The following is a 27,264-nucleotide window of genomic DNA, read 5'->3' on the forward strand; positions in this document are numbered from 1 at the left end:
TCTCTGCGGTCAGCACAGAGCCTGCTTTGGATCCTCTGTCCCCCCTTCTCTCTCTGCCCCTCCCCCGTGCATCCTTTCCCAAAATAAGTAAATAAAAACCTTAAAAAAAAAAATACTAGACTTTACTTTTAGGCCTTATACCAAACGTCCCAAATGCGTTCGTCCACCCTCACCTGTGGCTTTGCGTTTCACGGCCTCAGTTGCCCATGGTCCAGACGTGGTTACCAGCCTAGCGCTACGTCACTACGCCTATGCCATTCAACTCACTTCATCTTTGCCCACAGGGAGGGCCTCACAGAGGCATTTTGTCATCTCACGTCATCACAAGGAGAAAAGGGGTGAGTGCGGGGCAATCAGACATTTCGAGAGAGAGACTCTGATTCCGGGATGCTGTTACAACTGCTCTATTGTATTATTGGTTGTTGTTGTGCAAGTAGATGGGTCATGCCGCATCTGGGGGCACGGGACCTTCGCATGCCTGGTCTCCTGCCCTCTGCCACGTCGGCGTTCCCTGCCACTGATGTGACTGTGGGGATGGAGCTGAGGTTTGGGCAAGCGGCCCCCAGACCGAAGGACCAAGGACATATTCTTGCCCTGTTGGAGAGATGCGGGGGACGGTACACCTCGCCACAACCGTTAGCTTGCCAAGCAGTCTGCTCAACGGTCATGGCGTTTTTGGGCACAAGATACGTCGGCCCAGACTGGTGCCGCTGACGGGTGGCTGAATGACGACCTCACGAACACTGAATGCTTCGTACGCTTTGTATATATATGCAACACATCAGAGTATCTCTCTCTCAACCTTCCCTTCTATGTTCAACACACACACATGCACATCTACTTCCTTTTACTTAACACGTCTTCTGAATTTTACCTACGTGTTGAACTTGTTTACTAGAAACCTATCTATACTTAACACATCTGATGAGTTTCATGTCTTCCATTTGTATTCTTGTTTTCTACGGCAGAGATGGTCTCAATCTCTGGGACATTCCCGATTTTGACAATGTTAGCATTAGGGAGATACCATAGTGTCCTAACATAATTCTGGGAACAAAGAGACCTCTCCAAAAAAATTTTTCATATGTATTTTTTATTTTGAGAGAGAGAAAGAGAGAGAGAGAGAGAGAGAGAGAATATGAATGGGGTAGAGGGATAGAGGGAGGGGAGAGAGAGAGAGAGAGGAAGAGAATGAATGGGGTAGACAGAGGTAGGGAGGGAGAGAATCCAAAACAGTCTCCATGCTCAGTGTGGAGCCCAACATGGGGCTCAATCCCACAGCCCTGGGATCATACCTGAGCCAAAATCAAGAGTCTGACCCTCAACCCACTGGGCCACCCAGGTGCCCCTCATCAGTTCTTTTTTTTTAATTCTTCAGACATGAGCACATACTCTGCACGATGTGTTCAGTTAGTTTTACTGGAATGGATCAACCTCATCTCTCTCCACATCTCCCCTCCAATTCTCCACTGGAACGCCCCTGCAGGAAGGCGCTTTGTAACCCTAGCACTTAGCATGTAGCAATCAACCGAAGCTGTCCCAGTATTTATTGAAAGGAATAATACCCCTATGTGCCTGATACATAAAGAACATCAGGGAACTGGTTACAGCGGTTATTTCTGGAAAATTTTAGAGAGGGATTGAGACCCCCATTTGAACTTTCCGTGTGTGTGTATCATCTATACTATATAACACATCAGTTAAAAAAACAAAAAGAAGAGTCAGATCTTTTATTGTCTTGAACATTTTTTCACATGTTATTTTCAGTGATAAAGGTAAGCTGGAGGAGAAACAAAATATATAATCCTCATCTTGGAAGAAATTAGACTGAGAAAGAAATCCTACCTAGGGGTATGTTTTTGTAGGGGTGTGCGTTGACCCAAAGGATCAGAGCGGAGGTGGGAGAAGTTAAACACTGAGCGTCCCAACTTGCCGGCGAGATCCCTCCCGTTTCCCCGCCCACCAAGCCCGGGACCCGCCCAATCCCCGCCCACCAGCCGAAGCCACGCCCCCAGCCCTGTCCGTCCGGCAAAGGCCCCACCTCTGCGTCCCCTCTCCAGGTCCAGTCCGACCCCATCCCAGAGCCTAACCTTCACCCCGCGGGGAAGGAAACGAGGACTTCTCCTCCGCGGCTGGATGAAAAAGGAGTCAACACGTCTCTCACTGCCTGAAGCACCTCCGGCCCCGAGAGCCGCAGCGCCGGCCACTTCCGCTCCTGGCGTCCGGAAGCGGAAGTGCGGCTGCGGCCGACTGCGGCGGGTGTGCTGGGCCGCGCGGCGCGCCGCGGTGGGAGTGTCTCCGGCCGGTCTGCAGGTGCGGCCCGGCCCCTCGGGGAGGCGGGGAGGGCCCTGCGGGCGCGGGGAGGGGCCGAAGGGGCCAGGACAGCAGTCCCGGCCGCAGTGCCTGCCCCCAGCGGTCGCCCCGGGGGTCCGGAGGGGGTCCCTCACAGCTCGGCCTCGCAGCCGTCGTCCCCGACCCCCCGGCTCGGGCCCCTTGCCCCGTGTCCCCGCGGGCGGGACTGTCGCCCCATCCTTCGAAAGGGAAATCGCGGAGTACCGTCCAGGTCCCGCAGCTCAGGAAGGTGGTGCCACCAGACGGCCCAGCCTTCTTCACCCGTCCTCCGGGATCTGTAGGGCCCTGCGGGATCTCCCCGGAGGCCAGGGAGCTGTTTATTAGTAATTCACGTTTCATTTCCTATGACGTTTCACGTCGTCTAGCTCTGCGACTGGAAAGTTAGGTCGGAGTCTGCACGTGCAGATTGGTGAGCGACTTGTCAAGCGAATGGAAAAGATGGATGATCCCTCTCTCAAGGGATGAATTAGATGACAGATTTTTGGTTTTGGTGATCGACGATTTGCAGCTCCTTAGCTTAGGGCTTGTTAGCTTTCCTTTCCTTTTTCCTTTCGTTTTTCTTTCCCTTTTCCTTCCCTTCCCCTTCCTCCCTTCCCCTCCCTTCCTTCCTTCCTTTGAAAAGAGCTTTTAATTTGCCTGTGAGCATTCACTGCGAGATGAGGGTATCTTAAGAAAAGCTATTTCCCAGTTATGTCGCAAGTCTTATTACCATCAAGGAAAAGTAAGATTACTCACTTTTCACGGCACCTCCCACCCGAGTTACCCCAAGCCTATGAATGAATAACTACAAGGCTCAAAGACGCGGGATTCTTGGAAAGAGATGAGGTAGCTTTGTTAGTACTGAGAATTGAAATTAAGTGGGCCATAAATGGGGTGTCTTTTTGAAATTTTAGGGTTAAAACTAACTTTCGAGATGTGAGGAAAAAAATTAATTCTGGAAGAAAATTGGACATCGGATTTCAATTTTACAGGAGAGGTGTTTGTTTTCAAAAAGAGCACAGGTCCTGCCTTGCCTTTCTGGAAAGACTTAACATTGTTTCTCAAAGACATCTGAAAACTAGTGTTGGTTTATGTTATGTGAACAGGCATCTTAAGTCATTTTTATGTTGGATTTTGTGGTGTTCTGTCGTTGTTCTGTGTGTCCGTGCAGGTGCGTGCCTTCTTAGGCTAGCCATGCCGCATTGTTCTTGGGGAGTGTGGATTGTTTGGCACCTTTCCTTTGGGGTGCCCTCTGTGAACCGGGAGAAACAAAATGACTGAAGTAGATACAGTACTTGCCCCTGTGGGCAAGTTTCTACTGTAATTATCTACTTTATTCTCCTTTAAATTAATCATGAGCTGGGTGCTGTGGAAACGTGGAGCGGGAGAAATTGGGGAGGAGGTCAGGAAAAATATCTTACAAGGCACAAATGTTTGAATCCCCCCCCCTCCCCCCCCCCGGCCCCCATGAGCTAGCTGCGTGTAGCTAGACAAGGGGTCGGCTGTAGGAGTGGGGAGGAGATTTGAGAGAACGTTCCAGATACACAGTTCCTCAGGCAGGACTCGGCCTGGTGCGTTCCAGGAGCTGAGAAAAGACAGGGACAGCGGAGGTAGAGGAAACAAAGTGTGGAATGGCGGAGCCCGGTCGGAGAGGAGAGCAGGCCCTGAAGGCCATGGTCAAATCTGACCCGGTGCTGGTTTCCATAAAAAACGTTTTATTGGAACACATTTGTTGCTGTGTGGTCTATGGCTGCTCTTGTGCTATGACCACAGTCCAGTAGCTGCTTTAGAGGCCATTTGGCCCACAGCTGCCTAGATATTTACTGCCTGGACTTTTTAAGAAAACATTTGCCAGCCCCTAATACATAAAGTACTTAGTATGCATCAAGTGCTGTGGTGGTGGCAGGAGTTGGAGTCCCGAAAAAAAGTGGACCCAGGTTCGTACTTTGGGAATGTATGTGGTAGCTGGAGAGGGAGAGGCAGAATCACCCAAACAAGTAAATTAAAAATCACAACTTGATCACAGCCGTGGAGGAAAAGTAGAGTCTGTTGCAGGTATTTTGAGGGAATGTAACGAGAAGGGAAATAATCCTTTTTTAAAAAATGTTTACTTATTTATCTTGAGAGAGACAGAGAATGAGCACAAGCAGGGGAGGAGGAGGAGGAGAAGAGAGAGAGAGAGAGAGAGAGAGAGAGAGAGAGAGAGAAGCCCAAGCAGGCTCCACACTGTTAGTGAAGAGCGCTGGACGCAGGGCTCGATCTCGCCCTGAGATCATGACCTGAGCCGAAGTCAAGGGTTGCATGTTTAACTGACTGAGCCACCGAGGTGCCCCTAATCCTTTTATTAATTTTTTTTAATGTTTATTCATTTTTGAAAGAGAGAGACAGAGCACAAGCAGGGGTGGGGTGGAGAGAGAGGGAGACACAGTATCCGAAGGAGGCTCCAGGCTCAGAGCTGTCAACACAGAGCCTGATGTGGGGCTCAAACTCACGAACTGCGAGATCACAATCCGAGCCGAAGTCGGACGCTCAACCGACTGAGCCACCCAGGCGCCCCTTTAATCCTTTTATTAGATGAGAGGAACCACCAGAAATGATCAGGGCTGTGGTCTGGAAGGTGGGTCTGGGCCCAGTATGTTGCTTATTGGGGAAGATTCCGTGTAAGGGTTTTGCTGGGCCTCCCTGCTGGAGACCCACGGAAGTGGGAGCACCTGGGCCAAACCCCTGTTCACTGCCCTGCTTCCACCCTGACCCCTTTCTCTTACCTTGGTTTCTTTTATTGCAGGGAGGACACCTAATGAGACCTTAAATCCTGGCACTGGTGTCATGGTGAGGGGGCTGGGAGAGTTGGAATTGTTGAGGGGGGGATAATTCTGTCCTCTGGGCCCTGTCCCCTCTCTCCCCACCCCAAAATGAGGAAGAAACGGGAGGGGTAGTGTGGAGCACCTTCTGCCTTGCCCCCGGGGACCTGGTGGCCTCTTTCAGTGCCTGGCCTCTGGAGGGATCTGGCTCGGGAGGAGGGTCCCCACAGTGACCCCGGGGGCTCTGAGCTGAACTCCAGAGTCTGACTGCAGAATGAGGTTCATTTAAATTTTTAAAAAATGTTTATTCATTTTTTTTTGAGAGACAGAGCATGAGCAGGGGAGGGGGAGAGAGAGAGGGAGACACGGAATCCAAAGCAGGCTCCAGGCTCTGAGCCATCAGCACGGAGCCCGATGCTGGGCTCGAACTCATGAACCGCGAGATCACGACCTGAGCCGAAGCCAGATGCCTAACCGACTGAGCCACCCAGGCGCCCCTGAATGAGGCTCATTTAGAGTCGGTAGCAGCAGAGCTCCACCGGGGCCATCCCTTGTGAGGCCTCCCCAAACCACGCGTGTCTGTATACATTTAAATTAATTGAAATTCGGTAAAATTAAAGGTCAGTTTCTCAGGGGCCTGAGTCACATTTCTCAAGTGCTCAGTAGCTACGCATGCTGGGGGCTGCTGTTTTGGAAAGCACAGACAGAGAACATTCCCACCATCGCAGAGAGCTCGACCAGACCATGCTGAGCTCGAGGATTCTGAAATTAAAAGACCGTTGGGTTTCTCAGGCGCAACGGAAGTCCTGTTTTAGCAACTTGTAAAAGGATTACAAAGTGCTTATGTGAGTCTTGGGAGGGGTTCTAGGGATTTCACGAAAATTATGTGATGGACCCCAAACTTTTGATGCCTTAAATAAGAAATGTAGGAAAAACTCTCCCTAGAGCCCAGAGATCGTCTCTGCAGTCACTGGCGGCTGAAGTGGCGAAGAGAGCCAAAGCCCGCACTCTGGCATTTCTCCAAATGTTAGAAGCGAGGAAATGTCTGCTAGGGTGGCCATGTGATCCCTGTCCCGGTCACAGCAACGACTCACTGTTGTGGGTACGGCACAAAATGAGCCGTGGAGATGGCCAAACAGATGGGGCATGGCGGCGTGCCAATGAAACTTGAAAAGACAGGAGGCGGGCCGGGTTTGTGGAGCCCTGCTGTGGAGACAGTGTCCCGAACGTTCTCCCTTCCCCGGTGATAACCAGTTGTCCTGCAGGTGGGTTTTGCTGAGCCAGGATACGTGTGTTGTTGTAGGAGTCAGTCACCTTTGAGGATGTGGCGGTGGGGCTCCTCCGGGAGTGGGCATTACTGGACGGTGCGCGGACGAACCTGTGCCGATACGTGATACTGGACAAGTGCAGGACTCTGGCCCCCAAGGGTAAGGCTGGCATCGGGCTGGTCCTTTTTCTTCTTCTTCTTCTTCTTCTTTTCAAGTTTATTTTTTATTTATTTTGAGAGAGAGAGAGCGCAAGCAGGGGAAGGGCAGAGAGAGCGGGAGAAAGAATCCCAAGCAGGCTCTGAGCTGTCAGCACAGAGCCCGATGCGGGGCTCGAGCCCACAAACGGCGATACCATGACCCGAGCCAAAGGCAAGAGTCAGATGCTCAGCCGACTGAGCCATCCAGGCGTCCCATGGCTGGTCCTTATACGCAGGTGCCTAATGCTTCTTAAGGGTTGGCTACGCGACCAAGGAAGGTTTGTGGGTATCTGCAGGATAAGAGCCTCATCCATGGCAGTGCGTCCATTCTCCCCAGAGTCAGAACCGCGTGGGCCTCACTGAGCTTCGACTTGGGCTTCAGGGCTTCATCCCCATGGCGCAGAGAGGAGGGTATTTGCGGTTTGGGCCCTTGTGAAAGAGCTTCTCTGAGTTCATTGGAAATGGGGCGTGATCCCTTTGCTACCCGTGGTGGTCGCTCACCGCCAGGAGCTGAAGCCCACTGCCAACCCTCGCTCCCTCTCTGAGCACGGGTATCTTTGTCCAGGAGTGGGGACTCCACCACGCAAACCCAGTCTGGGCTCTCAGCTGGGGCCAGGGGCAGAGCTGAGGGCCCCGTGGGTGTGGGTGAGTGTGTGTGCGGTGCCCGCCGTGTTGGGGGCGGCGGCGTGCTGGGAAGTGTCAGCCTGAGAGCGTTTCAGAGGCCCAAGGGGGAACGAGGCTCTTTGGGGTGACGTTTCTCTAGTGAGCTCATTCAATGTTCCTTCTCTTCTGCTGGCCTTCCTCTCCTACCTGTCTTTGGTCTCAGAAAAAGATCTGTTTGAATCTCTCTCTTTTAGTTTTTTAAGTGGAAACACTCACAAACCATAAAATTCACCCTTTTAAAGTGTATGCAGTTCAGTGGTTTTTAGTATATTCACAACGTGCAGCCATCACCAGTATCCGCCCCCCCCTCCCCTCCCTGCCACCTCCATCTGCTTTCTGTCTCTGGATTTGCCTGTTCTGGACGTTTTGTACAAATAGGATCACATAAATGTGGCCTTTGGTGACGTTTTCCGTGTTCGTCCACACGTAGCATGTGTCCCAGCCTTGTTCCTTTTTACTGCTGAGTCCTGTTCCGTTGTACGGGTAGACCACGTTTTGTTTGTCCAGTCATCTGCTGATGGGCATTTGGTTTGTTTTCACTTTTTTGGCTCTTGGGAGTAGTGTTGTGAACATTCACGTACCAGATTTTATGTCTCCAGTTCTGTTCGGTTGATACTTAGGAGTGGAGTGGCCGGGTCATTGACTTCACTTTTTTTTTTTTGTTTAATCTTTTTTTAATGTTTACTTATTTTTGAGAGAGGGAGAGAGAGAGCACAAGCTGGGGAGGGACAGAGAGAGGGAGACACAGGATCCGAAGCAGGCTCCAGGCTCCGAGCTGTCAGCACAGAGCCCGACGCGGGGCTCGAACTCACAGACCGTGAGACATGACCTGAGCAGAAGTTGGACGCCTAACCGACTGAGCCACCCAAGCGCCCCGTATACTTAACTTTTTGAGGAACACCAAACTGCTCCCTCGGAAAGGCGCACGCACCATTTTACATTCCCACCAGTGGTGGTGGAGAGTTCTGACTTCTCCACGTTATACCCACACTTACTGTCCAATCCCTCTTTTTTTTTTGTTATTGTTTATTTATTTTGAGAGAGAGGGAGAGAGCATGAGCAGGGGAGGGGCAGAGAGAGGGAGAGAGAATCCCAAGCAGGCTCCGCACTGCCAGTGCAGAGCCAGATGCGGGGCTCGATCCCACGACTGTGAGATCACGATCTGAGCCCAGATCAAGAGCCGGACGCTTAACCGACTGAACCACCCAGGCGCCCCTCCGGTTCCTCTTTAAATTGAACATTTCTGCTGTGTTCTTTGTCTAATTGCTTGCTACTTGTTTCTGTGATAATGCTGTCTTACTGGTGACATCTGTCTCCGTCTCCATGGGAAACAGCCTCTCATCCCGGCCCCCCGCCCTGGTCGCTGCCAAGTTCGTCACACGCCCATAGTCCTCAAGAGCCTCCCTTTGCTCACTGATGCCTTCTTGCCTTTCAGTATTGTCCCCAGTTGAGAGTCAATACTTCAAAAACAGTATTTTAAAACAGCGAATAAATAAATAAATAAATAAATACACAAGTATATATTTTGGTCAGTTTCATACCCCTATTTGTTTCTGAAAGAACTTAACTTTTTTTTCCCCCCCAATTCATTTTAGACTGGGACTCTCGACTCAAATCCCAAGCGTCTCCTCCCGTGCAGGATATTTTGGAGGGAAATTCATCCCCGGGTTTGCACATGGTAAGATTCACGGGGGCTTGTCCTTGTTCCCCCTCTCGGGAGAAGGTGAGGAGTACATGGGTTGCAAATGCACACCAGGGCCAGGGGGCCATGGGGGGGCACTTCCTCAAAGACATTCCCACGTCGTGTGAAGCCGGTGCCCATGGCTCGTGAATTTGGACAAGTCTTGCTTGTCCCTCGTGACCCTTTCTTCCCGGAAGGTTCCCCTGAGTCAACATGTCCGTTAGCGGGAGTCAGACATCGGTCGTGTGCGGTGCGGTTTGCTCCTCAACAGTCACGGGAAACTCCTGCCTGCTGGAGAAGCCCCAAGGAAGTCGGGAACGGGAGAGAGCCCGCACTGCCCTGGAGCCTGCAGCCCTCCTGAGCGAGGCGCACGTCTGAGCACGCTGCAAATGTGCCTCGGCGGGGAGGGGAGCAGCCCTGGGCGCTTCACGGGTGTCAGCAAGGTTGCCCTCATCGCTCACCCGCTGCCAGGAGCAGACTGTGCCCGGAGAGCGGATTCGGCCACAGCCCGAACGCCTTCAGGAGGAACTCTAACCTGGACCTGACTGAGACAGCCCTGGGGGACAGCCACCCTGACTTATGTAAAGGATGTGAGAGCGCTCTCGTGGATTGCTCCCCACTTAGGGGACATGTCGAGATCCCACGCTGGAAATCAGCCCTTGTCAGGGCGTGGAAAAGCCTTCAGAGCTGGCTGGCGCGTCCCAGTGCACCAGGGAACACACATCGGGCCCCCCGGCCCCCCATTTTGGCCCTGACTTCCTGCCTCCCCAAACTATAGGAATTTCCAAGGTTTGAGTCCCCAGACTTTTGGGGATTTCAAAGGTTAGGGTTCAGGTTTGGATAGAGGGACATACAGAGCCCAGTCTCCCCACCCCTACCCCCATCCCCACCTCCACCCCCACCCCCACCCCCACCCAAGTCTGGGCCAGTTTGTGCCAGAGTCAGTGAGATCTCTGGGCTCCCTCAGTCTGAGCCCCTCCACCTCTGTCATGGCTGGTGTCAGTCTCACAGCGTTCAGAGACGCTGGCTCAGTGGAAGGGGTGGTGTGGCCTGGATGGTAGAAACCTGCTTCATTCCTTTGCTCTGAGAGTGCAGAGCCTCAACCCTGCACAGCCTGGTGTGGGCTGCAGGGCAGCGGAAACCCTCAGCCCTGCACGGCTCGCATCAGACCCCAGAGCAGCTGAGACCACCCCCCCTTCCCTGCCCAGGTCCTCCTCACTGTTGGTTCACGTTTTTGTTTAGGTGGAGAATGGCCTCCAGTAGCTGCTTGGGAAAGGGCATGTTGCTTTTGAGGCCCTGAAAATACGTGAAAATATCTTACTGGAGCTGCCGGCTTGCAGGGGCCTCATCTGGCAGGATCGTTGTGGTAACCCCATGCAGAACATTCTGTGCATCGTTACAGAGCCCTGGACTACTGCTTGTGCAGTGAAGGAATGAACACGGGTACCCCAGGCCTTCACCCCCCACCATGAGCAGATGGACCCTGTGAGGGAGGGAGCGAGGATGGCCCACATCTGTCCTCTCCAGTTTCTGTGGGCTCTTTCCTCTTAGTACGGGGTTCCAGCACCTTCCGCAGAGCTCCACCTTCAGCTCAGAAGCGAGCACCGAGTGTGGGAGAGGAGGGGCTTCTGCTGCATTGAGCCCCAGGAAGCAGGCGGTCGCAGAACGTTCTGAGCGGGGAGAGGAGGGCCACTCGGACACGCACGTGCAGAAGTTGAGTGGTTCGTCATGAAGACACATAGCTCGTAAGTGGTACGGCCACGTTTGGAGCTGGGAGTCCAATCCAGGCCTACCGCAGAGGTGCAGAGGTAGCCACCGGGACCTGCTGCCCGGGGGTCACACATCCTGCCACGCGGCTAAAGGCGCCGACTGTTGGGCTCGTCCTTCGGGCTTCAGTGGGCCTTGTCCCGACGACTGAGGCCCCCATGGCGGCCCTGAGGCCTCCCCGTCATGGCTAGATAGGCCAGGGGAGGGCACAAGAGAGCTGGGGACTGCTCGTAGAAGAGTCCCGAGAGGAAGCTGCGGAAGGGGTGTCTCCGGGCTCAGTCCTTCTACCGTCCCAGCCGCCCTCCCCCATGCCGTGTCTCCTCCATGCTGTTTCAGGGCACAGGGATGTTAGCTTGTGCGAGCGCTGGAGAAGGGCAGCGTTCAGAGGACGGGCTCTGGATGGCAGGGCAGATGTAACCCAACTGTGGCCCGTAGGTAGGCCCCGTGATTGATGGATGTCAAATAGACAAACACAGGCTAAGAAAACACTGAACAACGTTCCTATTCAGAGCTAAGGGCTCCCAGCCTTCCTTGAGTGAAGCACGTTGCGGTGTCTCTGAGGGCCCGTGGCCTGACCTGCAGTCGGGCCCCCCACCCCAGAATCAGAAAGGGTCGGGTCCACCTTGGCGCCTGTGGCATGATTGGTCCTTGAGACCCTTGGTGGCTGGCGCTCACCGTGGAATAGGGGGAGTCACCGGATCTGAAGCTGCCAGACCCGCACGCCTGACTTCTCACAGCACTGCCCCCAAACTGAGGGTCCCTCGGGCCCAGAACACACTCAGTGCCGCCTCTGTCCTGCTCCGTCCCCTCCATGCCTTCTCCTAGGGGCCGGGGCCAGACCTGAGGATGCACATCAGGCCCACAATTGGAGACAGAGAGACACCTTCGATTCCAGAAGACCGGCTATCTCTCTGGCTGTCACCTTGGTCTTCTGGATATGTAGTAACCCTGGGAGGAGGTTTGCTGTGAGGGCCCAGCCCCAGCCAGAAAGGCCTGGGCTTTGAGACTTCTGCAGATGGGGTCGCGGGGGGAGAGGGAGGAATCTAGGACCAACTCTTGGAAACTGGGGACAGGCTGGAGGCCCAGGCTCAGCTCCCTGGTAGGAACTACCGCATGGGTCCTGGCGTTCCTGTGTCCCCAGGGTGGTGGTGGCCCAGAGCAGGCCTCCAGGAGGAGCAAGTACCCAGGGCCTTGGCCCTGCCTCCCCTGGCCCAGCCTTTCTTCCTCCATTCCTTCCACTTTCACTCCCACCCTGTCCATGACCGTGAAGCCTATAGGAATGAGTGATCGTGTGATCCCAGGGCTGGGTGGAGAGCCCAGGCTGGTGACTGAGCTCTTGGCCCAGGGTCCTGTGTTTCCACCCTAAGGTGGAGAGAGGATCAGAGAAGGACACTTTAAGGCGTGCTTTGATTCTTCCCCCTGGGGAGAAGGGCTGCCCCCTCCTGCCCAGGCCCCTCTCCTGTCCTGAGACACCTGCCACATTTTCTTCCCATCCACCACTAAGTTCTGGGAGTCCCCTCCCCGCCAAATGTAACTTATCTCTAACTGCTCCTGCTGTCCCCACTGCCACCACCCTGCCCAGAGCCACTGTTAGTTCTCGGGGGCCCCTGGAACTGCTCCCTACAGGCCCCTGTTCCCACTGGGCCTCACCTTGGACACAGAGTCTAGAGACATCCCTTAGACATACAAGTCAGATGAGACACCTTTCCTGGGGAAGCAGCCACCAGTGGAGGAGAGTTCAGATCCTTTCTCTCACAACAGGGCTGCCTTCCGAGAATAACTTACTAACTATTCCTCGCGTGTCCAGGCCCACCTCCACATCACCAACCACCCCCCCCCCAACCTGCTGGTCATCTACGCCCTTCTTTGCTCCAGCGTTTCCCCTGCTGCTGGAGGCAACTCCCCCACGGCGGCCCCCTCTCCATCCCATTTTGAAGTTGAAATTCTACCACAGGGTTGAGTGTTGTACTCATGAATTGGATTGGTCTGGACAGGCTAAATTGGGCATTGTCCCAATTTTACCATTATGTGGCTCGGAGCAGGGTCAGTCTTGCAAATTCAGTCAGGGCGAATGGCTGTGAACAGATTCCATCGACCGTGTGACCCTAATCTGTCCCTGTCACTGTGTCTAGGGGCGGAAGGCGGCCGCGCAGATTCAGAGGGTGGCTGTGCCGGTGCCTGCACTGAGTCTCCCTGAGCTGAGGATGGCTGGGGATTCTGGTGAGTGAGCACTGGCTGGAAATGGCAGCCCGAGGGCCTCCCATGTGCGTGTTGTGTCTGGGAACTTGGATCTCCCGCCTTCATTTCTTGGGACAGCAGGCATTTCCCTGCCCCTTAAGGAGGATCCATAAAATCATGTCACCATTCTTAACATATTCAAGGGGAAAGGCACTTTCTCAGGATCGTGAGCTGGGATTCTTTCTGTGTGTGTGTGTGTGTGTGTGTGTGTGTGTGTGTGTGTGGTTTTTTTTTTTTTTTTTGGTCTTTGGTCTTTTTGTTCAGAAAGAGCAGACTCCATTCACCTGTGGCTAAGTCCAGACCTCTTTCTGGGCAAGGTTAAATTCTTCACAATTATGTTGGTGCTGAATTGACAGTCAAATTTACTCTAAATTGAATATGTTTTAACTGAGCTTATAAAAAATGAGGTTGAAACAGGCCGCATGTCCTGAGTGGAATTAATTCCGGAGGACAAATGATATCTTAGCTTTAATTTCAAGGGATTTGCTTCCTTCCATCGTGCCTTCTTTAAAAAAAATTTTTTTTATACATTTATTTAATTTTGAGAGAGAGAGACAGAGCACTAGTCGGGGAGGGATAGAGAGAGAGGGAGACACAGAATCTAAAGCAGGCTCCAAGCTCCGAGCTGTTAGCACAGAGCCCGATGTGGGGCTTGAACTCCCAAACTGTGAGATCATGACCTGAGCTGGAGTCAGACGCTTAACCGACTGAGCCACCCAGGCGCCCCTGCCTTGAAGTACTCTTAAGATACTTAGAGTACCTCATGCCTTTGAAGTACTCTTAAAATTTTTTTTTAATGTTTATTTTTGAGAGAGAGACAGAGACAGAGACAAGAGTGCGAGCAGGGGGCGGGCAGAGAGAGAGGGAGACCCAGAATCCGAAGCAGGCTCCAGGCTCCGAGCTGTCAGCACAGAGCCCAACGTGGGGCTCGAACTCACAAGCTGTGAGATCATGATCAGAGCCGAAGTCAGACGCTTAACTGACTGAGCCACCCAGGCACCCCTCGAAGTACTCTTAAAGTGCTTAGAGTACCCTGTACTTGAAGGACTCTTGAAACACTTGGAATACTCCATGCTCTTGAAGGACTCTTGAAGTGCTCTAGTTGGCCACCCTGTGGTGAGACGGGCCCTGCGAGAGAATCTCAGACAAGACATTGACCCCTCCCCTGTGGAGCTCAAAGTCTGCCTGGGCAGTCAGATGTTTCAGTGAAGACCAGAATATGATGGAAGCATGTAACACAAGGACTTTATCTCGAAGGCAGAGAGGAGTTTCGGGAAATTTGAAGTCAGACCATGGGTTCTCACCTGCGGTACTGGCGACACTGGGACCAGATCATTCTCCTTGGGGGCGGGGGGCGCTTTCTGTGTGTTGTAGGGCCTCCACCCACTAGATGCCAGTAGCATGTCCTGCATTAGCCAGCCAGGGCCGCCATAACACAAAGGGCCACAGACTGAGCAGCTCAAAGAAGAAACATTTGTTTTCTCACGGCTCTGGGGGCCAGAAGTCCGGGATCTAAGGGCTGTGATCTGTTCTGGGCATCTCTCCTTGGCTTGTAGATGGTTGTCTTGAGTTTTCTCTTTGTATGTGTCTGTGTTCAAGTTTTGTTCTTACAAGGACACCAGTCAAAGTGGATTAGGGCCCACCCAACTGGCCTCATTTTGGTTTGATTAGACCTCATGTCCGGATACGGTTATATTCTGAGGTACTGGGTAGCTGAAGTTTTGGAGGGGCACAAGGCCATAACAGGTCCTAGTCGTGACAGCTGAAAATGTCTCCAGAAGCTGTGACTGGTCCCTGCCTCTGCCCCCCAAGATCATACGCTGAAGTCCTAACCTCCCATCTGACAGTGTTGGAGACTGGGCCTTTAAGGAGGTGCCTAAGATTAGTTAAGGTCATAAGGGTTAAGCTCCAATCCTATAGAACTGGTGTCCTTATAAGAAGAGGGAGAGACACCACATTTTCTGCTGTGTGAGGACACAGTGAGAAGGCAGTTGTGTACAAGCCAGAAAGACAGCTCTCACCAGAACCCAACCATGCTGGCACCCAGCCTCCAGAACTGGGAGGAAGTATTTTTTTTTTAATTTTTTAAATGTTTTTATTTATTTTTGAGAGACAGAGAGAGACAGAGCACGAGCGGGGGAGGGGCAGAGAGAGAGGGAGACACAGAATCCCAAGCAGGCTCCAGGCTCTGAGCTGTCAGCACAGAGCCCGACGTGGTGCTTGAACTGAACAAACCGCGAGATCATGACCTGAGCTGAAGTCGGGCACTCAACCGACTGAGCTGCCCAGGTGCCCCAGTAATTTTTTTTTAAAGTTTATTTATTTTGAGAGAGTGCATAGGAGGGGCAGGAGAGAGAGAAAGAGACAGAGAGAGGGAATCCCAAGCACTGTCATTGTAGAGTCCAATGCAGGGCTCAAACTCTTGAACTTCAAGACCATGACCTAAGCCAAAATCAAGAGTCAGACACGTAAATGACTGAGCCACCGAGGTGCCCCGGAAATAAATTTCTACTGTTTCAGACCCCCTGTCTGTGGTATCTTGTTATGTAGCAGATCTGACCAAGATACCAGACTGCCATGTGTCCCCTGGGGGATGAGTATTGGCTTAGACCGTGATGCACGATTACTGTATCATTTAGGTTGGCAAGATGTTGGGCTGTTTGGAGAAGGTTTGGGGGGAGGATTTCAGGCCTAGAAATGGCATCTGGAAAATTCCTTGGGGGGCAGAGAGGCCGGGGTGCCCAGGGGCCCATGGAAGGCTGTGCAAAGGGAGCAGAGGGAAGGGGAGCATGGTGTGAGCTGACTAGAGAGGGTGGGGCTCTGGAACATTCAGGCCTGGAAGCATGAATCCTGGCCTGTGTCCTTAGGCTGCTGGGAGCCAGGGATGTGTTTGGGTGAGCAGTGCTGTGCATCTGTGGTTTTAGCAGAACCCTCTAGCACCTGGGGGGTGGCAGGGCCTCAGGGAGGGTGGAGGGGTGCGTGGAGGCAGTGAGGAACAGAGTGGTCGTGGCCTAGGCCCCAGGTGAGTGCGGAGTGGGTGTGGCGGGGTCCCTGAGACCGTACCCGGTCTTGGCCATTCGCTAGGAAACCCAGGCCTCGGCCTGCAGTCGTGCTCAAGGTGGTGATTTATCACAGCGAAGGGACACAGAGCTGAGTCCTTGGCGCATGAGGTGAAGTCTGGAGGAGTCCAGGCCCGAGCTTCCGGAATCCTCTCCCAGTGGAGTCACACAGGACGTGCTTAATACCCCCTGCAGCAAGCCGTGACAACACATGTGAGGTGATGTCTACCAGGGGAGCTCAGTAGAGGCTCAGAGCGCAGGTTTTCACTCGGGGCTGGTCACACAGGCACCCTTGACTCTGCCTTGAAGTACTTTTAAGTCAGGCGTGCACCTGACTCTGGTCAGCGTGTCCCAGCCTCCCGGAAGGAAAGCAGGCGTTCGGCACAAACCCCAGTGTTTGTAGAAGGAATTTAAGCAGGGTGAGCCCCTCTTACCAGTTAAGGTGCTGGGAACCCTCTCAAGATCCGTGTTCCCAAGGGCCGCCAGTCAGGCCTGTGGGGTTAGCTCTGGTCTACACGGTAGGGAATTGAGGAGTGATTTAAGGCCTGTGCGGGAGGTTGAGTTGAGATAATTTGCTGAGTCCTGTATACTTTCATTTACCAGACAATCTGGAGCATTCCTGTACCAAGTGGGGCAGAGGGCGGTGAAAGGAGAGGGGCCCAGGCTTGTTTTCGCGAAGCTGCCAATCTCACGAAGGTGGCAGAAAATACACACCTAAGGCAGCAGATAACCACGTGGTACAAATAGGTGAGGGCTGTGAGGAAAGGGGGACGGTCCTTCTAGAGAAAGGAAGGACACTGGGGAGGGGGAGGTACTCTGAGGGAGTGACCTTTCAGTGGACTCAGAAAGGAAAGGCCTGATGTGGCATTAGCCACAGTGAGGACAGGGGTAGGAGGAAGGGGAGTGCCGGGGGGGTGCTCTCTGTAGAGATGGCGGCACTGATTTTCTTTTTTTGGATTACTTGTTGGGGTCTGGAGAGTGTCAGGGAGGGGTGAGAGGCATGGATATCACTTCCTGAGATCAGGGGCACTGGAAAGAGAACAGGCTTTGAGAATCAGGCAATGAGCACATATTTTGGGGAGGGAGGGCACGAGACAACAGAAATTCATGTCTCGCGGTTCTGGAGGCCAGGAGTCTGAGATCAGGGTGCTGGTGGGGCTGTGCTGCCTGCGAGGCCTGGAGGGAGGCTCCTTCCTGGCATCCAGTGGCGGCTGGCAGTCCCTTGGCCTGAAGTTACGTGGCTCCGGTCTCGGCCTGCATCGTCACGTGGCCTTTTCCTCTCGTGTGTCCCTGCTTCTGTCTTTCCTCCTCTTACGACACCAGTCATACTGGGTTTGGGGCCCCCCCGACTCCACTGTGACTTTGTCTTAGCTAATCATACCTGCCAAGACCCTCTTCCCAAGTAAGGTCACGTTTTGAGGTGCTGGGGAGGTTACGACTCCATAACTCTGGGGGGGGGGGCGCAATTCAACCCATGACGGTCTGCCCTCTGTACCCCCCCAACCAAATTCATGTCCTCCCCAGATACCAAGTACACTCAGATGATCTTGACATCCCCAGAGTGGGTGTCTTGACACCCACTTCAGCATCGACTCCCAAGTCCCAAATCTCATCAGCTCAGAAAAGTCCTTGTGTCCTCGTATGAATCATCCAAATCAGGCATGGGTGAGATTCAGGGTGTGGTCCGTCCTGGGGGGCAAAATTCTTCATCTGTGAACCTGTGAACCAAGGAAACAAGTCCTCTGCTCCCATAATGCAGTGGTGGGACACGCACCGGGAGCTCGTTCCCTCTCCCGAAGGGAGAGAAAGAAGAGATCATGGGTCCTAAGCAAGCTCCAAACCCAGAAGGGCAAGTTCAAGGCTTGATGGCAATCCTCTGCTTGTGGGGGGGGGGGGGGCGCGAGGGGAGGAGGGGGGCAGTAGTCCCACCCCCCAGCTCACTGAGTCCCCAGGACAGATGAGTGGGGACACGAGCTGATGGTGTGGAGGTGGGTCTGGAGTTGAGGGGGGAGAGTCAGCCCGGGGTCTGGGCCTGGTCAGGCCATGAGGCTGCCTGCTGAGGCAGAGGCTAAGGGGAATGAGGACAGGGGTCACAGTCGCATGAGGGACGGAGGAGGGTCTTGTATGGAGGAGGCTGGGGGTGTGGTCACTGAAGCCCCCGGGGTGGTGGGCCCCAGGATGGAGGGCCGAACACACGACTGGATCCCCACCGCAGATGGGGGTCGCTGGTGGTCCGAGTGCGGTGCCTGTCCTTGTGATCATGAGTGAGTGGGAGGTGAGGAAAGGGACACAGAGGATTGGTTGCCCACGGCGGGGAAACATTATGCATTATGTAGAGGGAAAAGCAGAGTGTTGTGGCTTAAATTGCGGTGACCCCCAAAAGATCCATTGAAGTCCTAACCGCCGGTACCCGTGACCGGAACTGAGACCTTACTTGGAAATAGGGTCTGGGGCGCCTGGGTGGCGCAGTCGGTTAAGCGTCCGACTTCAGCCAGGTCACGATCTCGCGGTCCGTGAGTTCGAGCCCCGCATCGGGCTCTGGGCTGATGGCTCGGAGCCTGGAGCCTGTTTCCGATTCTGTGTCTCCCTCTCTCTCTGCCCCTCCCCCGTTCATGCTCTGTCTCTCTCTGTCCCAAAAATAAATAAACGTTGAAAAAAAAAAAAATTAAAAAAAAAAAAAAAAAAAAAAAGAAATAGGGTCTGTGCAGCTGCAGGTTAAGATGAGGTCGTGATGCGGGGGCCCAGAGTGACTGGTGTCCTTTTAAGGAGAAAACACCAGGTGCAGACAGGGACACTCGGGAGAGGATGGCCATGTGATGACAGGTGCATAGATTGGAGGGACGCAGCTGCAGGCCAAGGAGCACCCAGGATTCTGGACAGTTGCCGCCAGAAGCCAGGAGGAGGCGAGGAGGGATTCTACCCAGAGTCTCAGAGGGAGTGAAGCCCTGCCGCCACCTTGGTCTTGGACTTGTGGCCTCCGGAGCGAGACAGAAGATGTATCTGGGGTTTTGAGCCTCTCAGTTGGCGGTGCTTGGTTACAGCAGCCCCAGGAAAGGCATACATGGGGTCAGAGGTTGGACGTGGGTCAGGGTTCTTTGTTTTTGTTTTTTTTAATGATTAGATGCAATTAATTTTCTTTATTTGCATGATATGCTTTATTTTTCAGTTCAGGGTTAGTTCCCAGGGGGAAAGGTCCTGTGGCAGGGGGAGGTGAGCATGTAGGGAGACAAGGGATGGTGGGGGAGGTCACTCGCTCACCTGTCATGGGCCCCGGGCGGATGGAGGGGTGTGGTGGATTTGAAGGCAGGAAGGGGAGATCCTTCCTTCTCGCAGGCAGACCCCTGGGGTGGTGGCCGCTTCTCTGGCCCCTGCTTGTGCTAAGTCCTGGGCTGCCCCTGGCCCTGCAGAGTGGGGCAGAGGAAGGAGCTGAGCAGCTTGGGAGGGAATGCTGACCTACGGCTGAATCAAGAGGCAGTGGGGGTGCCCCAGAAACCCCAGGGTCTGTCGACTTGGGACTGTATAACTCCAGAGATTTGGAACGGAAGCAACATGTGCATATTTGTGCATGTTTGCACGTGTGTCCATGTGTCTGTCTGTTTCTGTGCGTGTGTACTCGTCCGTGTGTGTCTGTGCGTCCGTGTCTCCGTGCATGCATGTGTGAATGCATGCACGTGTGTGTCCTCGTGTGTGTGCACGTGTGCCTAAGCACGCAAGTGTGTGTGTGTGTGTGTGTGTGTGTGTGTCGTACGTGCGTGTGCATACGTGTGTGCACCTGTGGTCACTTCACCGTTTTGGGGCGGGCAGCCCAGGGGTCCTGTGGGTGTGCTCACTGGGCCTCCTGGCTGCCCTCTCCTGTAGCTCTGCTTGCCCAGGACCCCGCCTGGCTCCGGAAGGAGAACACAGAGGGGGAGTCTGTGGCTCCTGGGATGCTTCTCAGCTGTCCGCAGGTGAGTAGGAAACCCCTGTTGCTCAGGCCCTGATTCTCCTCCCTTGGCCTGGAGCTTCTCGCCCCCACAGGGCTGGTGTCCAGGCTCCTAGGCCCTGGGCCTCTTAAAGTGGCAGAATGGGGGCGGGGAGGGATGTGGGGGCAGCCCAGGTGGCGATCCCGCCCCTTCGTTCAGACCTTCCCTAGCCGAGGAGTGCCTGGTTCTACTGGGCACCAGGAGGGAAAACAGCAAGGTTGTGAGCTGTCCTTGTTCGCTAGTCCTCACGGTTTCCCGGGACAGATAGCGGTCGTTTACCACGTGTTTCTCTCTTGTCTGCCACGTGCTCAGGCCTGTGGGACCCTGGAGCCGGAGGGGAATAAAAGTGCCATGGCTTCCCAGCTGGTAGCTAAGTCCTTCGATGCCCCACCTCTGGATGCTGTCCCTCGGGGACAAATGTGCAGATGGAGGAGAGTTCTAGTTCTGGGGCCTGAGCCAAGGGGCAGCCTCCGAGAGACCTCAGGGCCCCGTGTGACAATCCTCTGCACGGTCTTCCTTCCCTAGGCCGGCCCCTCACCAGCCTCTTGGGTACTGGTGGGGGTGCCCCCTGGCTGAGCCGGGACGGGTGTGTGTTTCAGGAACCAGTCACCTTCGAGGATGTGGCTGTGTTGTTCACTCCGGAAGAATGGATGTTTCTAGACTCTGCCCAGAGAAGCCTGTACAGAGATGTGATGCTGGAGAACTATAGGAACCTGGCCTCTGTGGGTAAGGCCAGCCCCATGGCTTCACCCACATACCCATGCAGCCCCTGCGGGTTCCCGGAATTGTGCCGGTTTGGGAAATCGAGAGGTGAAAAAAGAGAAATCCTGCCCTCACGGTGCTTACGGTCTAGCAGCTTCCCTGTGGCGATGGAGGTCTCTCTGCTGCTTTCTGTTTCTCCACGGTTAAAAGTGTCTGGGCTTTTCTGGTGCCTCTCTGAGTCAGGCCCTGGGTTTTGGGGACTGGAGAATCCCGTTATCCTTTGGGACCCAGTGAGGGAGCTTGTACTTTGGCCCCTTAGTGGAAGGGCCCGACTGTGCCCATCGGAATTTAGGGGTGCTCATTTTGTTCTTCCCATCTCCGGTGCCCCCTAAAGATGTCAGGATACGGGCCCCGGTTTACTGGCAGGCACAGCTCACGCCCTGCGTATTTCCCCACGAGCAGGAGACCAGCTCGGCAAATTCAGTTCGTTTTCCCATTTGGAGCAAGGAGAAGAGTGGTGGCCGACAGAGAGAAGAGTCTTCCCGGGAAGCTGTCCAGGTGACGCTTTCAGTGACCTTGATGAAGCCGCTCTACTGGATGCCACCGCCTTCCCTTTTTATCCCGAATACTTTACTCTGGTTTCACATGATGATTTGTCCTGCCTCCTCGTCACCTTGGTCACCTCCATGTGTCTGTTTTATCCTGTGTGTGTTTTCCGCGGACGTAGCGTGTGCATGTTTTATCCGGTGCCTCCCCGCCCCCCGTATGATCTTGCTAACACTTTCTCTCAATTTCGGCCTCAGCCTTCATAGGCTCCTTTCTCAGTAACTTATCTACCATTTCTAATCCTTGTTGCTGTGGTTACATAGCTCCTCACAGAGCCAGATGCCTTAACATTTCCTGGACACTCTGATACATCCCTCCCCTTCCCAGTTTCTTCCCGTACTTAGAATCAGTATTAAAAAACCACAAAACCCCACATGCCCTGCTTATTCTTTTGGTTGCCCTGTTTGTACAGTTTTCTCTGTGCACTTACTTTTTCCTTCCTTGTCCATTTCAGAACCTTCGCTTCCACCCCAAGGTTCAATTCCTAACCAAGATATTTTTGCAGAGATTTCTGTTGGCATGGAAAGGGTAAGGCACCCAAGGAGCATTCTCGGTTCTGTTGTAGGACGAGTCTGGGGTTGCTGCAGGTTAGAAAAGCAGGGCTGCCTGGCTGGCTCATTCGGAGGAGCCTCTGACTCTTGACCTCGGGGTGGTGAGTTTGAGCCCCATGTTGGGTGTAGAGATTGCTTAAATAAATCAATCTTTTTTCTTTCTAATTTTTTTTTAATGTTTATTTATTATTGAGAGACAGAGCATGAGCAGGGAAGGGACAGAGAGAGAGGGAGACACAGAATCGGAAGCAGGCTCCAGGCTTTGAGCCGTCAGCACAGAGCCTGATGCGGGGCTCGAACTCCCAAACTGGGAGATCATGACCCGAGCTGAAGTCGGATGCTTAACTGACTGAACACCCCGGGCGCCCCAAATAAATCAATCTTAAGAAAGAAAGAAAGAAAGAAAGAAAGAAAGAAAGAAAGAAAGAAATAGCATGAGGCCAGAGAGAGAGAGAGAGAGAGAGACAGAGATTGATTCAAGGTGAGTGGTGCTCACCCAGGAGAACACAGTGTCCTGGGAGAGAGTCTGTGAAAGTCATGAATTGGGGAAAACTCTACGTGTAGATTAAGGCATGTGTCTTCGCAGAGTTCCCACAGGCAACCGCTTGCACCAGTGAACAGGTACCAAGTGTTTAAGGCTCCGTGTGGCTTTAACTCGGCAAAACTCTGCATCTGAGAGGCCTCATGAAAGTAAAGACAGCGACAGTGCTTTGTGGGCAGCATCCCCTTGAAGGGACTCCGGGCGGAAATGGTCCAGACTCACTAAGAGAGTAGATACTAAAAGGCATCTACGCCTCGGCTGTCGATACCTTTCCCTACGCCCAGTTGCCCCCCGGGGGAGAACGTCTGTGAACGTAATAAAGCCTCAGGTCTTCGTATTTTCCTCCATTGACAGGGGCGGCCTCAGACGGGAGAAAACCTCTACGAACGTAGTGAACTCGGAAAACCCTCGCCCGGCGTCCGACCGCTTTTTCAGTACCAGAGCATTCGTGCTGGAGGCGACCCCTGCGAATGCCCAGAGAGCGGAAGATCCTTCTTCCAGCCCGCTCGGCTCCTCGCGCCTGAGAAGATCCGCCGTGGGGACAGAACCTTCGCGTGTCGCCAGTGTGAGAAGTCCTTCAGATACAGCTCCGACCTGATCAGGCATGAGAAGACCCACACCGCGGAGAAGTGCTTTGAGTGTCAGGAGTGTCGGCAGACCTTCAAGTACTCCTCGAATCTGCGGCGTCACCTGAGGACTCACACCGGAGAGAAGCCCTTCGAATGTGCCCAGTGTGGGAAAACCTTCACCAGGAACTTCAACCTGATTTTGCACCAGAGAAACCACACGGGCGAGAAGCCCTATGCATGTAAGGACTGTGGGAAGGCCTTCAACCAGCCGTCCTCCCTGCGGAGCCACGTGAGGACTCACACCGGCGAGAAGCCCTTCGGGTGCAGTCAGTGTGGGAAAGCCTTCAGGGAGCACTCGTCGCTGAAGACGCACCTGCGAACGCACACCCGGGAGAAGCCCTACGAATGCAGCCAGTGCGGGAAGCCCTTCCGGACGAGCACGCACCTGAACGTGCACAAGAGGATACACACCGGGGAGAAGCTGTACGAATGCGCCACGTGCGGCCAGGTGCTGAGTCGCCTCTCGACCCTCAAGAGTCACATGCGAACCCACACCGGAGAGAAGCCCTACGCGTGCCAGGAGTGCGGGCGCGCCTTCAGTGAACCTTCGTCCCTCCGGAAACACGCGAGGACCCACACGGGCAAGAAGCCCTACGCGTGTCAGGAGTGCGGGCGCGCCTTTGGTCAGTCTTCACACCTTATCGTGCACGTGAGGACCCACACCGCAGGGAGGCCCTACGCGTGCAGTCAGTGTGAGAAGGCCTTCAGGCACAGCTCTTCGCTCGCCGTGCATAAAAGGGTTCATGCCGGGAGAGAAAGCGCTACGAGCGGTGGCCTGCCTCTATCAGTGTCCCAGCCGTATGTCGGGCCCCTTGCTGATTAATGTTCGACTTTTATTTTTTTAATTTAATTTTTTAATTATCTGAGAGAGAGAGAGAGAGAGAGAGAGAGAGAATGCACATGCATGGGGGAGGAGCAGAGAGAGAGAATTTTTTTTTTTTTTTTTTTTTTTAGTATTTATTTATTTTTGAGGGAGAGAGAGACAGAGTGCGAGAGGAGGAGGGGCAGAGAGAGAGGGAGACACAGAATCCAAAGCAGGCCCCGGGCTCCGAGCCGTCAGCACAGAGCCCGACACGGGGCTTGAACCCACGAGACGTGAGATCACTACCTGAGCCGAAATCGGTCGCTTAACCGACTGAGCCACCCAGGCGCTCTGGGAGAGAATCTCTCGCGGGTGTGGAGCCCGATGCGGGACTCGATCCCACAACCCTGAGATCATGACCTGAGCCGAAACCAAGAGTCGGATGCTCAACCGACTGAGCCACCCAGGCACCCTCCAAGTTTTCTAAAAGTATAAACGTTCCAGGCTGTCATCCTCTCTCGTGGCACTCGTTTGGCCACATTCCATGTTTTGATGTGTAATATTTTCATTTTGGTTGAAATCTAAGTATTGTCTTAGTTTCTGATACCACTTATTCTTTGGCCCGTGAGTGATCTGTAATTAGATTTTAAAACCATGGGATGTGGATATATTTTTCTAGAGGTATAATTACTCCTAGCGAAATGCATAAACCTTAAGTGTACAGCTGGAGGAGTCTGACAGGTTCGTACGTATGTTCATGTCACCTCACCAACCCGCCATTCAAGGTATACAACATTTCTGTCATTCCGGAAAGTTCCTGCATGTGTATGGGTGTTTGTTTTTTGTTTTTTTTTTTTTTAGTTGCCTTTTTGTTGTTGGTTTTTAATTTAATTACATTGTGAGCAGAAAATGTGGTCTTTATGTTATTGAATATTGGGTATCTGTTTTGTTTTTAACGTGGCATATCCTGCTAGTTGCCTATCAAAATTGCCCCTTGTTCCTTAAAAAACAACTTAGGTTTCTCTTGTTCAGGTTGGTACGATGCGCTCTTGAAAAACCCCGTACCTCCCAGCCTCCTCCTTGCAGCTAGGGGACGCCACGGCCCCCCCCAGTCCCGGCCATTCTAAGTATGAGAAGTCATTGGGTGTGATTCCGGGGAAGGATGTTGCAAAGGAACATTTAGCTAGATCCCTCCACTTCTTGCCCTTTGTACAAACAGACATGATGCCCAGTGCTCGAGAAGCCATCCCACGGCCATGAGGGTAAAGGCTGCAGCTGAAGAGAGTGTAGCCAGACGTCACGACCATCCTGGCTCCCCAGCTGGTATCTTTGTGTGGCTGCCCTGGACTGTTTGTTTCTGGATATCTTGTTACGTGGAAAAGGTGCACTTCTTACTGGCACAGGACATTGCTGTTTTGGGGAGGGGGCGGGGAGGGGAGGGATGGGTTTATTACAGCCGAATGCTGTATCCAGCTGGTGCACTTAGTGTGTGGTCAGTTGTCATAAATGCTTCCTGTGTCGTTGAAGCCAATGTATTGTATTCTGCATATAGAATACAATCCACTAGGTCATATTATTTGTGTTTCAAAATCTTCTCCACATTTATAGGTATTGGTCTCTATCTTAGTCTGTTCGGGCCGCATAACAAAAATACTATAGACTGGATGGCTTATAAACAGCAGAACTTTCTTCTCAGAGTTCTGGGGGCTGGAGTCTGAGATCAGGATGCTGGCAGGTTTGATGTCTGGTGAGGCCTGCTTCGTGGTTCGTAGATGGCTGTCCTCTTGCCTGTCGCATGGCAGAAAGAGAGCAAGGGAGCTCGTGGGGGTGTCTTTTATAAAGGCACCAGTCCCATTCCTGAGGGCTGCACCCTTTTGATCTCATCACCTCCCTCCTTATACCACCACAGGGTGGGAATCAGGCTTCAGAATGTGAATGGAGGGTGGGGCACAGACATGAATTATTCAGTCCGTATCCATCTTTGATCTGTTTACCAGAAGAGCTATGTTAAACTCTCCCACTGTGGTTGCTGAATAAATCTTGTAATGCTGTCAGTTTTGAAATTTATATATTTTGAAGCAGTCAAATTAAATGAGAAGGTTTTTATATTTTATGTGTCAGCAAATTGTTCCTGTTATTCTCACAGTGACGATGCTTCTCCCTAGTGATGAATATTCAACTCTTCATTTTCATATTAGCAAGTCATTATTTGGAGCTTACTGGTAATAGATAGTAGATACTACCCTAAACTTTGAATCTTATTTAAAAAAAAATTTTTTTTTTAATGTTTATTTATTTTTGAGAGAGACAGAGACAGAATGCGAGTGGGTTAGGGGCAGAGAGAGAGAGGGAGACACAGAATCCGAAGCAGGCTCCAGGCTCTGAGCTGTCAGCTCAGAGCCCAATGAGGGGCTTGAACTCACGAGCTGTGAGATCATGACCTGAGCCAAAGTTGGATGCTCAACCGACTGAGCCACCCAGGCGCCCCTGAATCTTATTTTAAGTTAACTTGTCACAATGACACTTTGAGGTAGATGCTATTATTATCCCCAATTTACAGGGCCAGTGGAGGTGAGTTAACCAAGATGAGACGTGGTAAGCAGTGGAGTCCGGCTCCAAAATCCATGGGCTGTCCACAGTACTTTACCCCAGTGGACTTTTAAAACATTTTTTGCCTGTTCTTACAGGGATATGTTTTTGTATTTTAAAATTCTTTTTTTCCAAGTTTTTAAAAATTTATTTTTAAGGTAATCTCTGCACCCAACATGGGGCTTGAACTCACGACCCCGAGATAAAGAGCCACACGCTCTTCCGACTGAGCCAGCCAGGTGCCCCTTGTGGTTTAAAATCCTGAGGTATAACTTATGTAAAAGTTCATAAATCTTGGCGCACACCTTGATGAAATCTATGTATGTCTATACCACCATAACAGCATGTGAACTATTTTATCTCCCCAGGAGGTACCCTTGGGCCCTACTCCAGTCCTAGTCAATAAGCCCCATGCAGAGGTAACAAGTATTTTGACTTGTCACCATAGATTTGTTTTTCTGTTCATAGAAATAGAACCACACAGAGGTGCCTGGGTGGCTCAGTCAGTTGAGTGGCTGACTTTGGCTCAGGTCGTGATCTCACAGCTCGAGGGCTTGTGAGTTCGAGCCCTGTGTCGGGCTCTGTGCTAACAGCTTAGAGAGCCTGGAGCCTGCTTCCAATTCTGTGTCTCCCTCTCTCTCTGCCCCTCCCCTGCTCACTCGCGTTCTGTCTCTCTCTCTTTCTCTCAAAAATAAATAAACATTAAAAAAAAAAAAACTAAAAAAAGAAAAATAGAACCACACACTATTGCCTTCTTGTGGCTGGTGTTTCCCTTAATAGAGTGCCTGTGAAATTTATCTTTAACCATTGCTGTGTAATATTCCGTTGTCTGAATATCCCACAGCCCCGACATTCCATTCTGTTTATGGACATTTGG

The 27,264-nt window shown here is 52.7% G+C and overlaps 1 protein-coding gene across 4 annotated transcripts; it reads left to right on the forward strand.

The window, feature by feature from the left end:
* The first annotated feature begins 2,003 nt into the window (after positions 1-2,003).
* On the forward strand, positions 2,004-25,911 carry ZNF333 (zinc finger protein 333). 4 transcript variants are annotated; one of them, XM_047094720.1, is made up of 11 exons: positions 2,233-2,313; positions 5,117-5,160; positions 6,436-6,559; positions 8,856-8,938; positions 12,841-12,928; positions 19,864-19,952; positions 20,567-20,693; positions 21,129-21,227; positions 21,730-21,803; positions 22,722-23,794; positions 25,018-25,911. In XM_047094720.1, exons 2-11 carry the CDS (start codon positions 5,158-5,160, stop codon positions 25,514-25,516), a joined length of 2,259 nt encoding a protein of 752 aa, XP_046950676.1. In that variant the 5' UTR covers positions 2,233-2,313; positions 5,117-5,157; the 3' UTR covers positions 25,517-25,911. The 4 variants fall into 4 exon arrangements, with proteins under 4 accessions (XP_046950679.1, XP_046950678.1, XP_046950676.1 ...); XM_047094723.1 differs by lacking the exon at positions 5,117-5,160 and having other exon boundaries at positions 2,004-2,313; positions 22,722-23,619; positions 25,018-25,146; XM_047094722.1 differs by lacking the exons at positions 5,117-5,160; positions 25,018-25,911 and having other exon boundaries at positions 2,004-2,313; positions 21,132-21,227; positions 22,722-23,903.
* The last annotated feature ends 1,353 nt before the right edge of the window (positions 25,912-27,264 follow it).

This window comes from Lynx rufus, unplaced genomic scaffold (genome assembly GCF_022079265.1).
Source record: "Lynx rufus isolate CCGP_SWC_20201006 ecotype Redwood Valley unplaced genomic scaffold, mLynRuf1.p SCAF_4, whole genome shotgun sequence".
In the NCBI taxonomy this organism is placed as follows: domain Eukaryota; kingdom Metazoa; phylum Chordata; class Mammalia; order Carnivora; family Felidae; genus Lynx; species Lynx rufus.

What these genes read in the sequence shown, in the direction of transcription:
- ZNF333 (XM_047094720.1), top strand. An exon ending in TGCTTCTCAGCTGTCCGCAG is followed by an intron (nt 19,953 to 20,566) that starts GTGAGTAGGAAA and finishes TGTGTGTTTCAG; the next exon opens with GAACCAGTCACCTTCGAGGA. An exon ending in CTTCCCGGGAAGCTGTCCAG is followed by an intron (nt 21,228 to 21,729) that starts GTGACGCTTTCA and finishes TGTCCATTTCAG; the next exon opens with AACCTTCGCTTCCACCCCAA.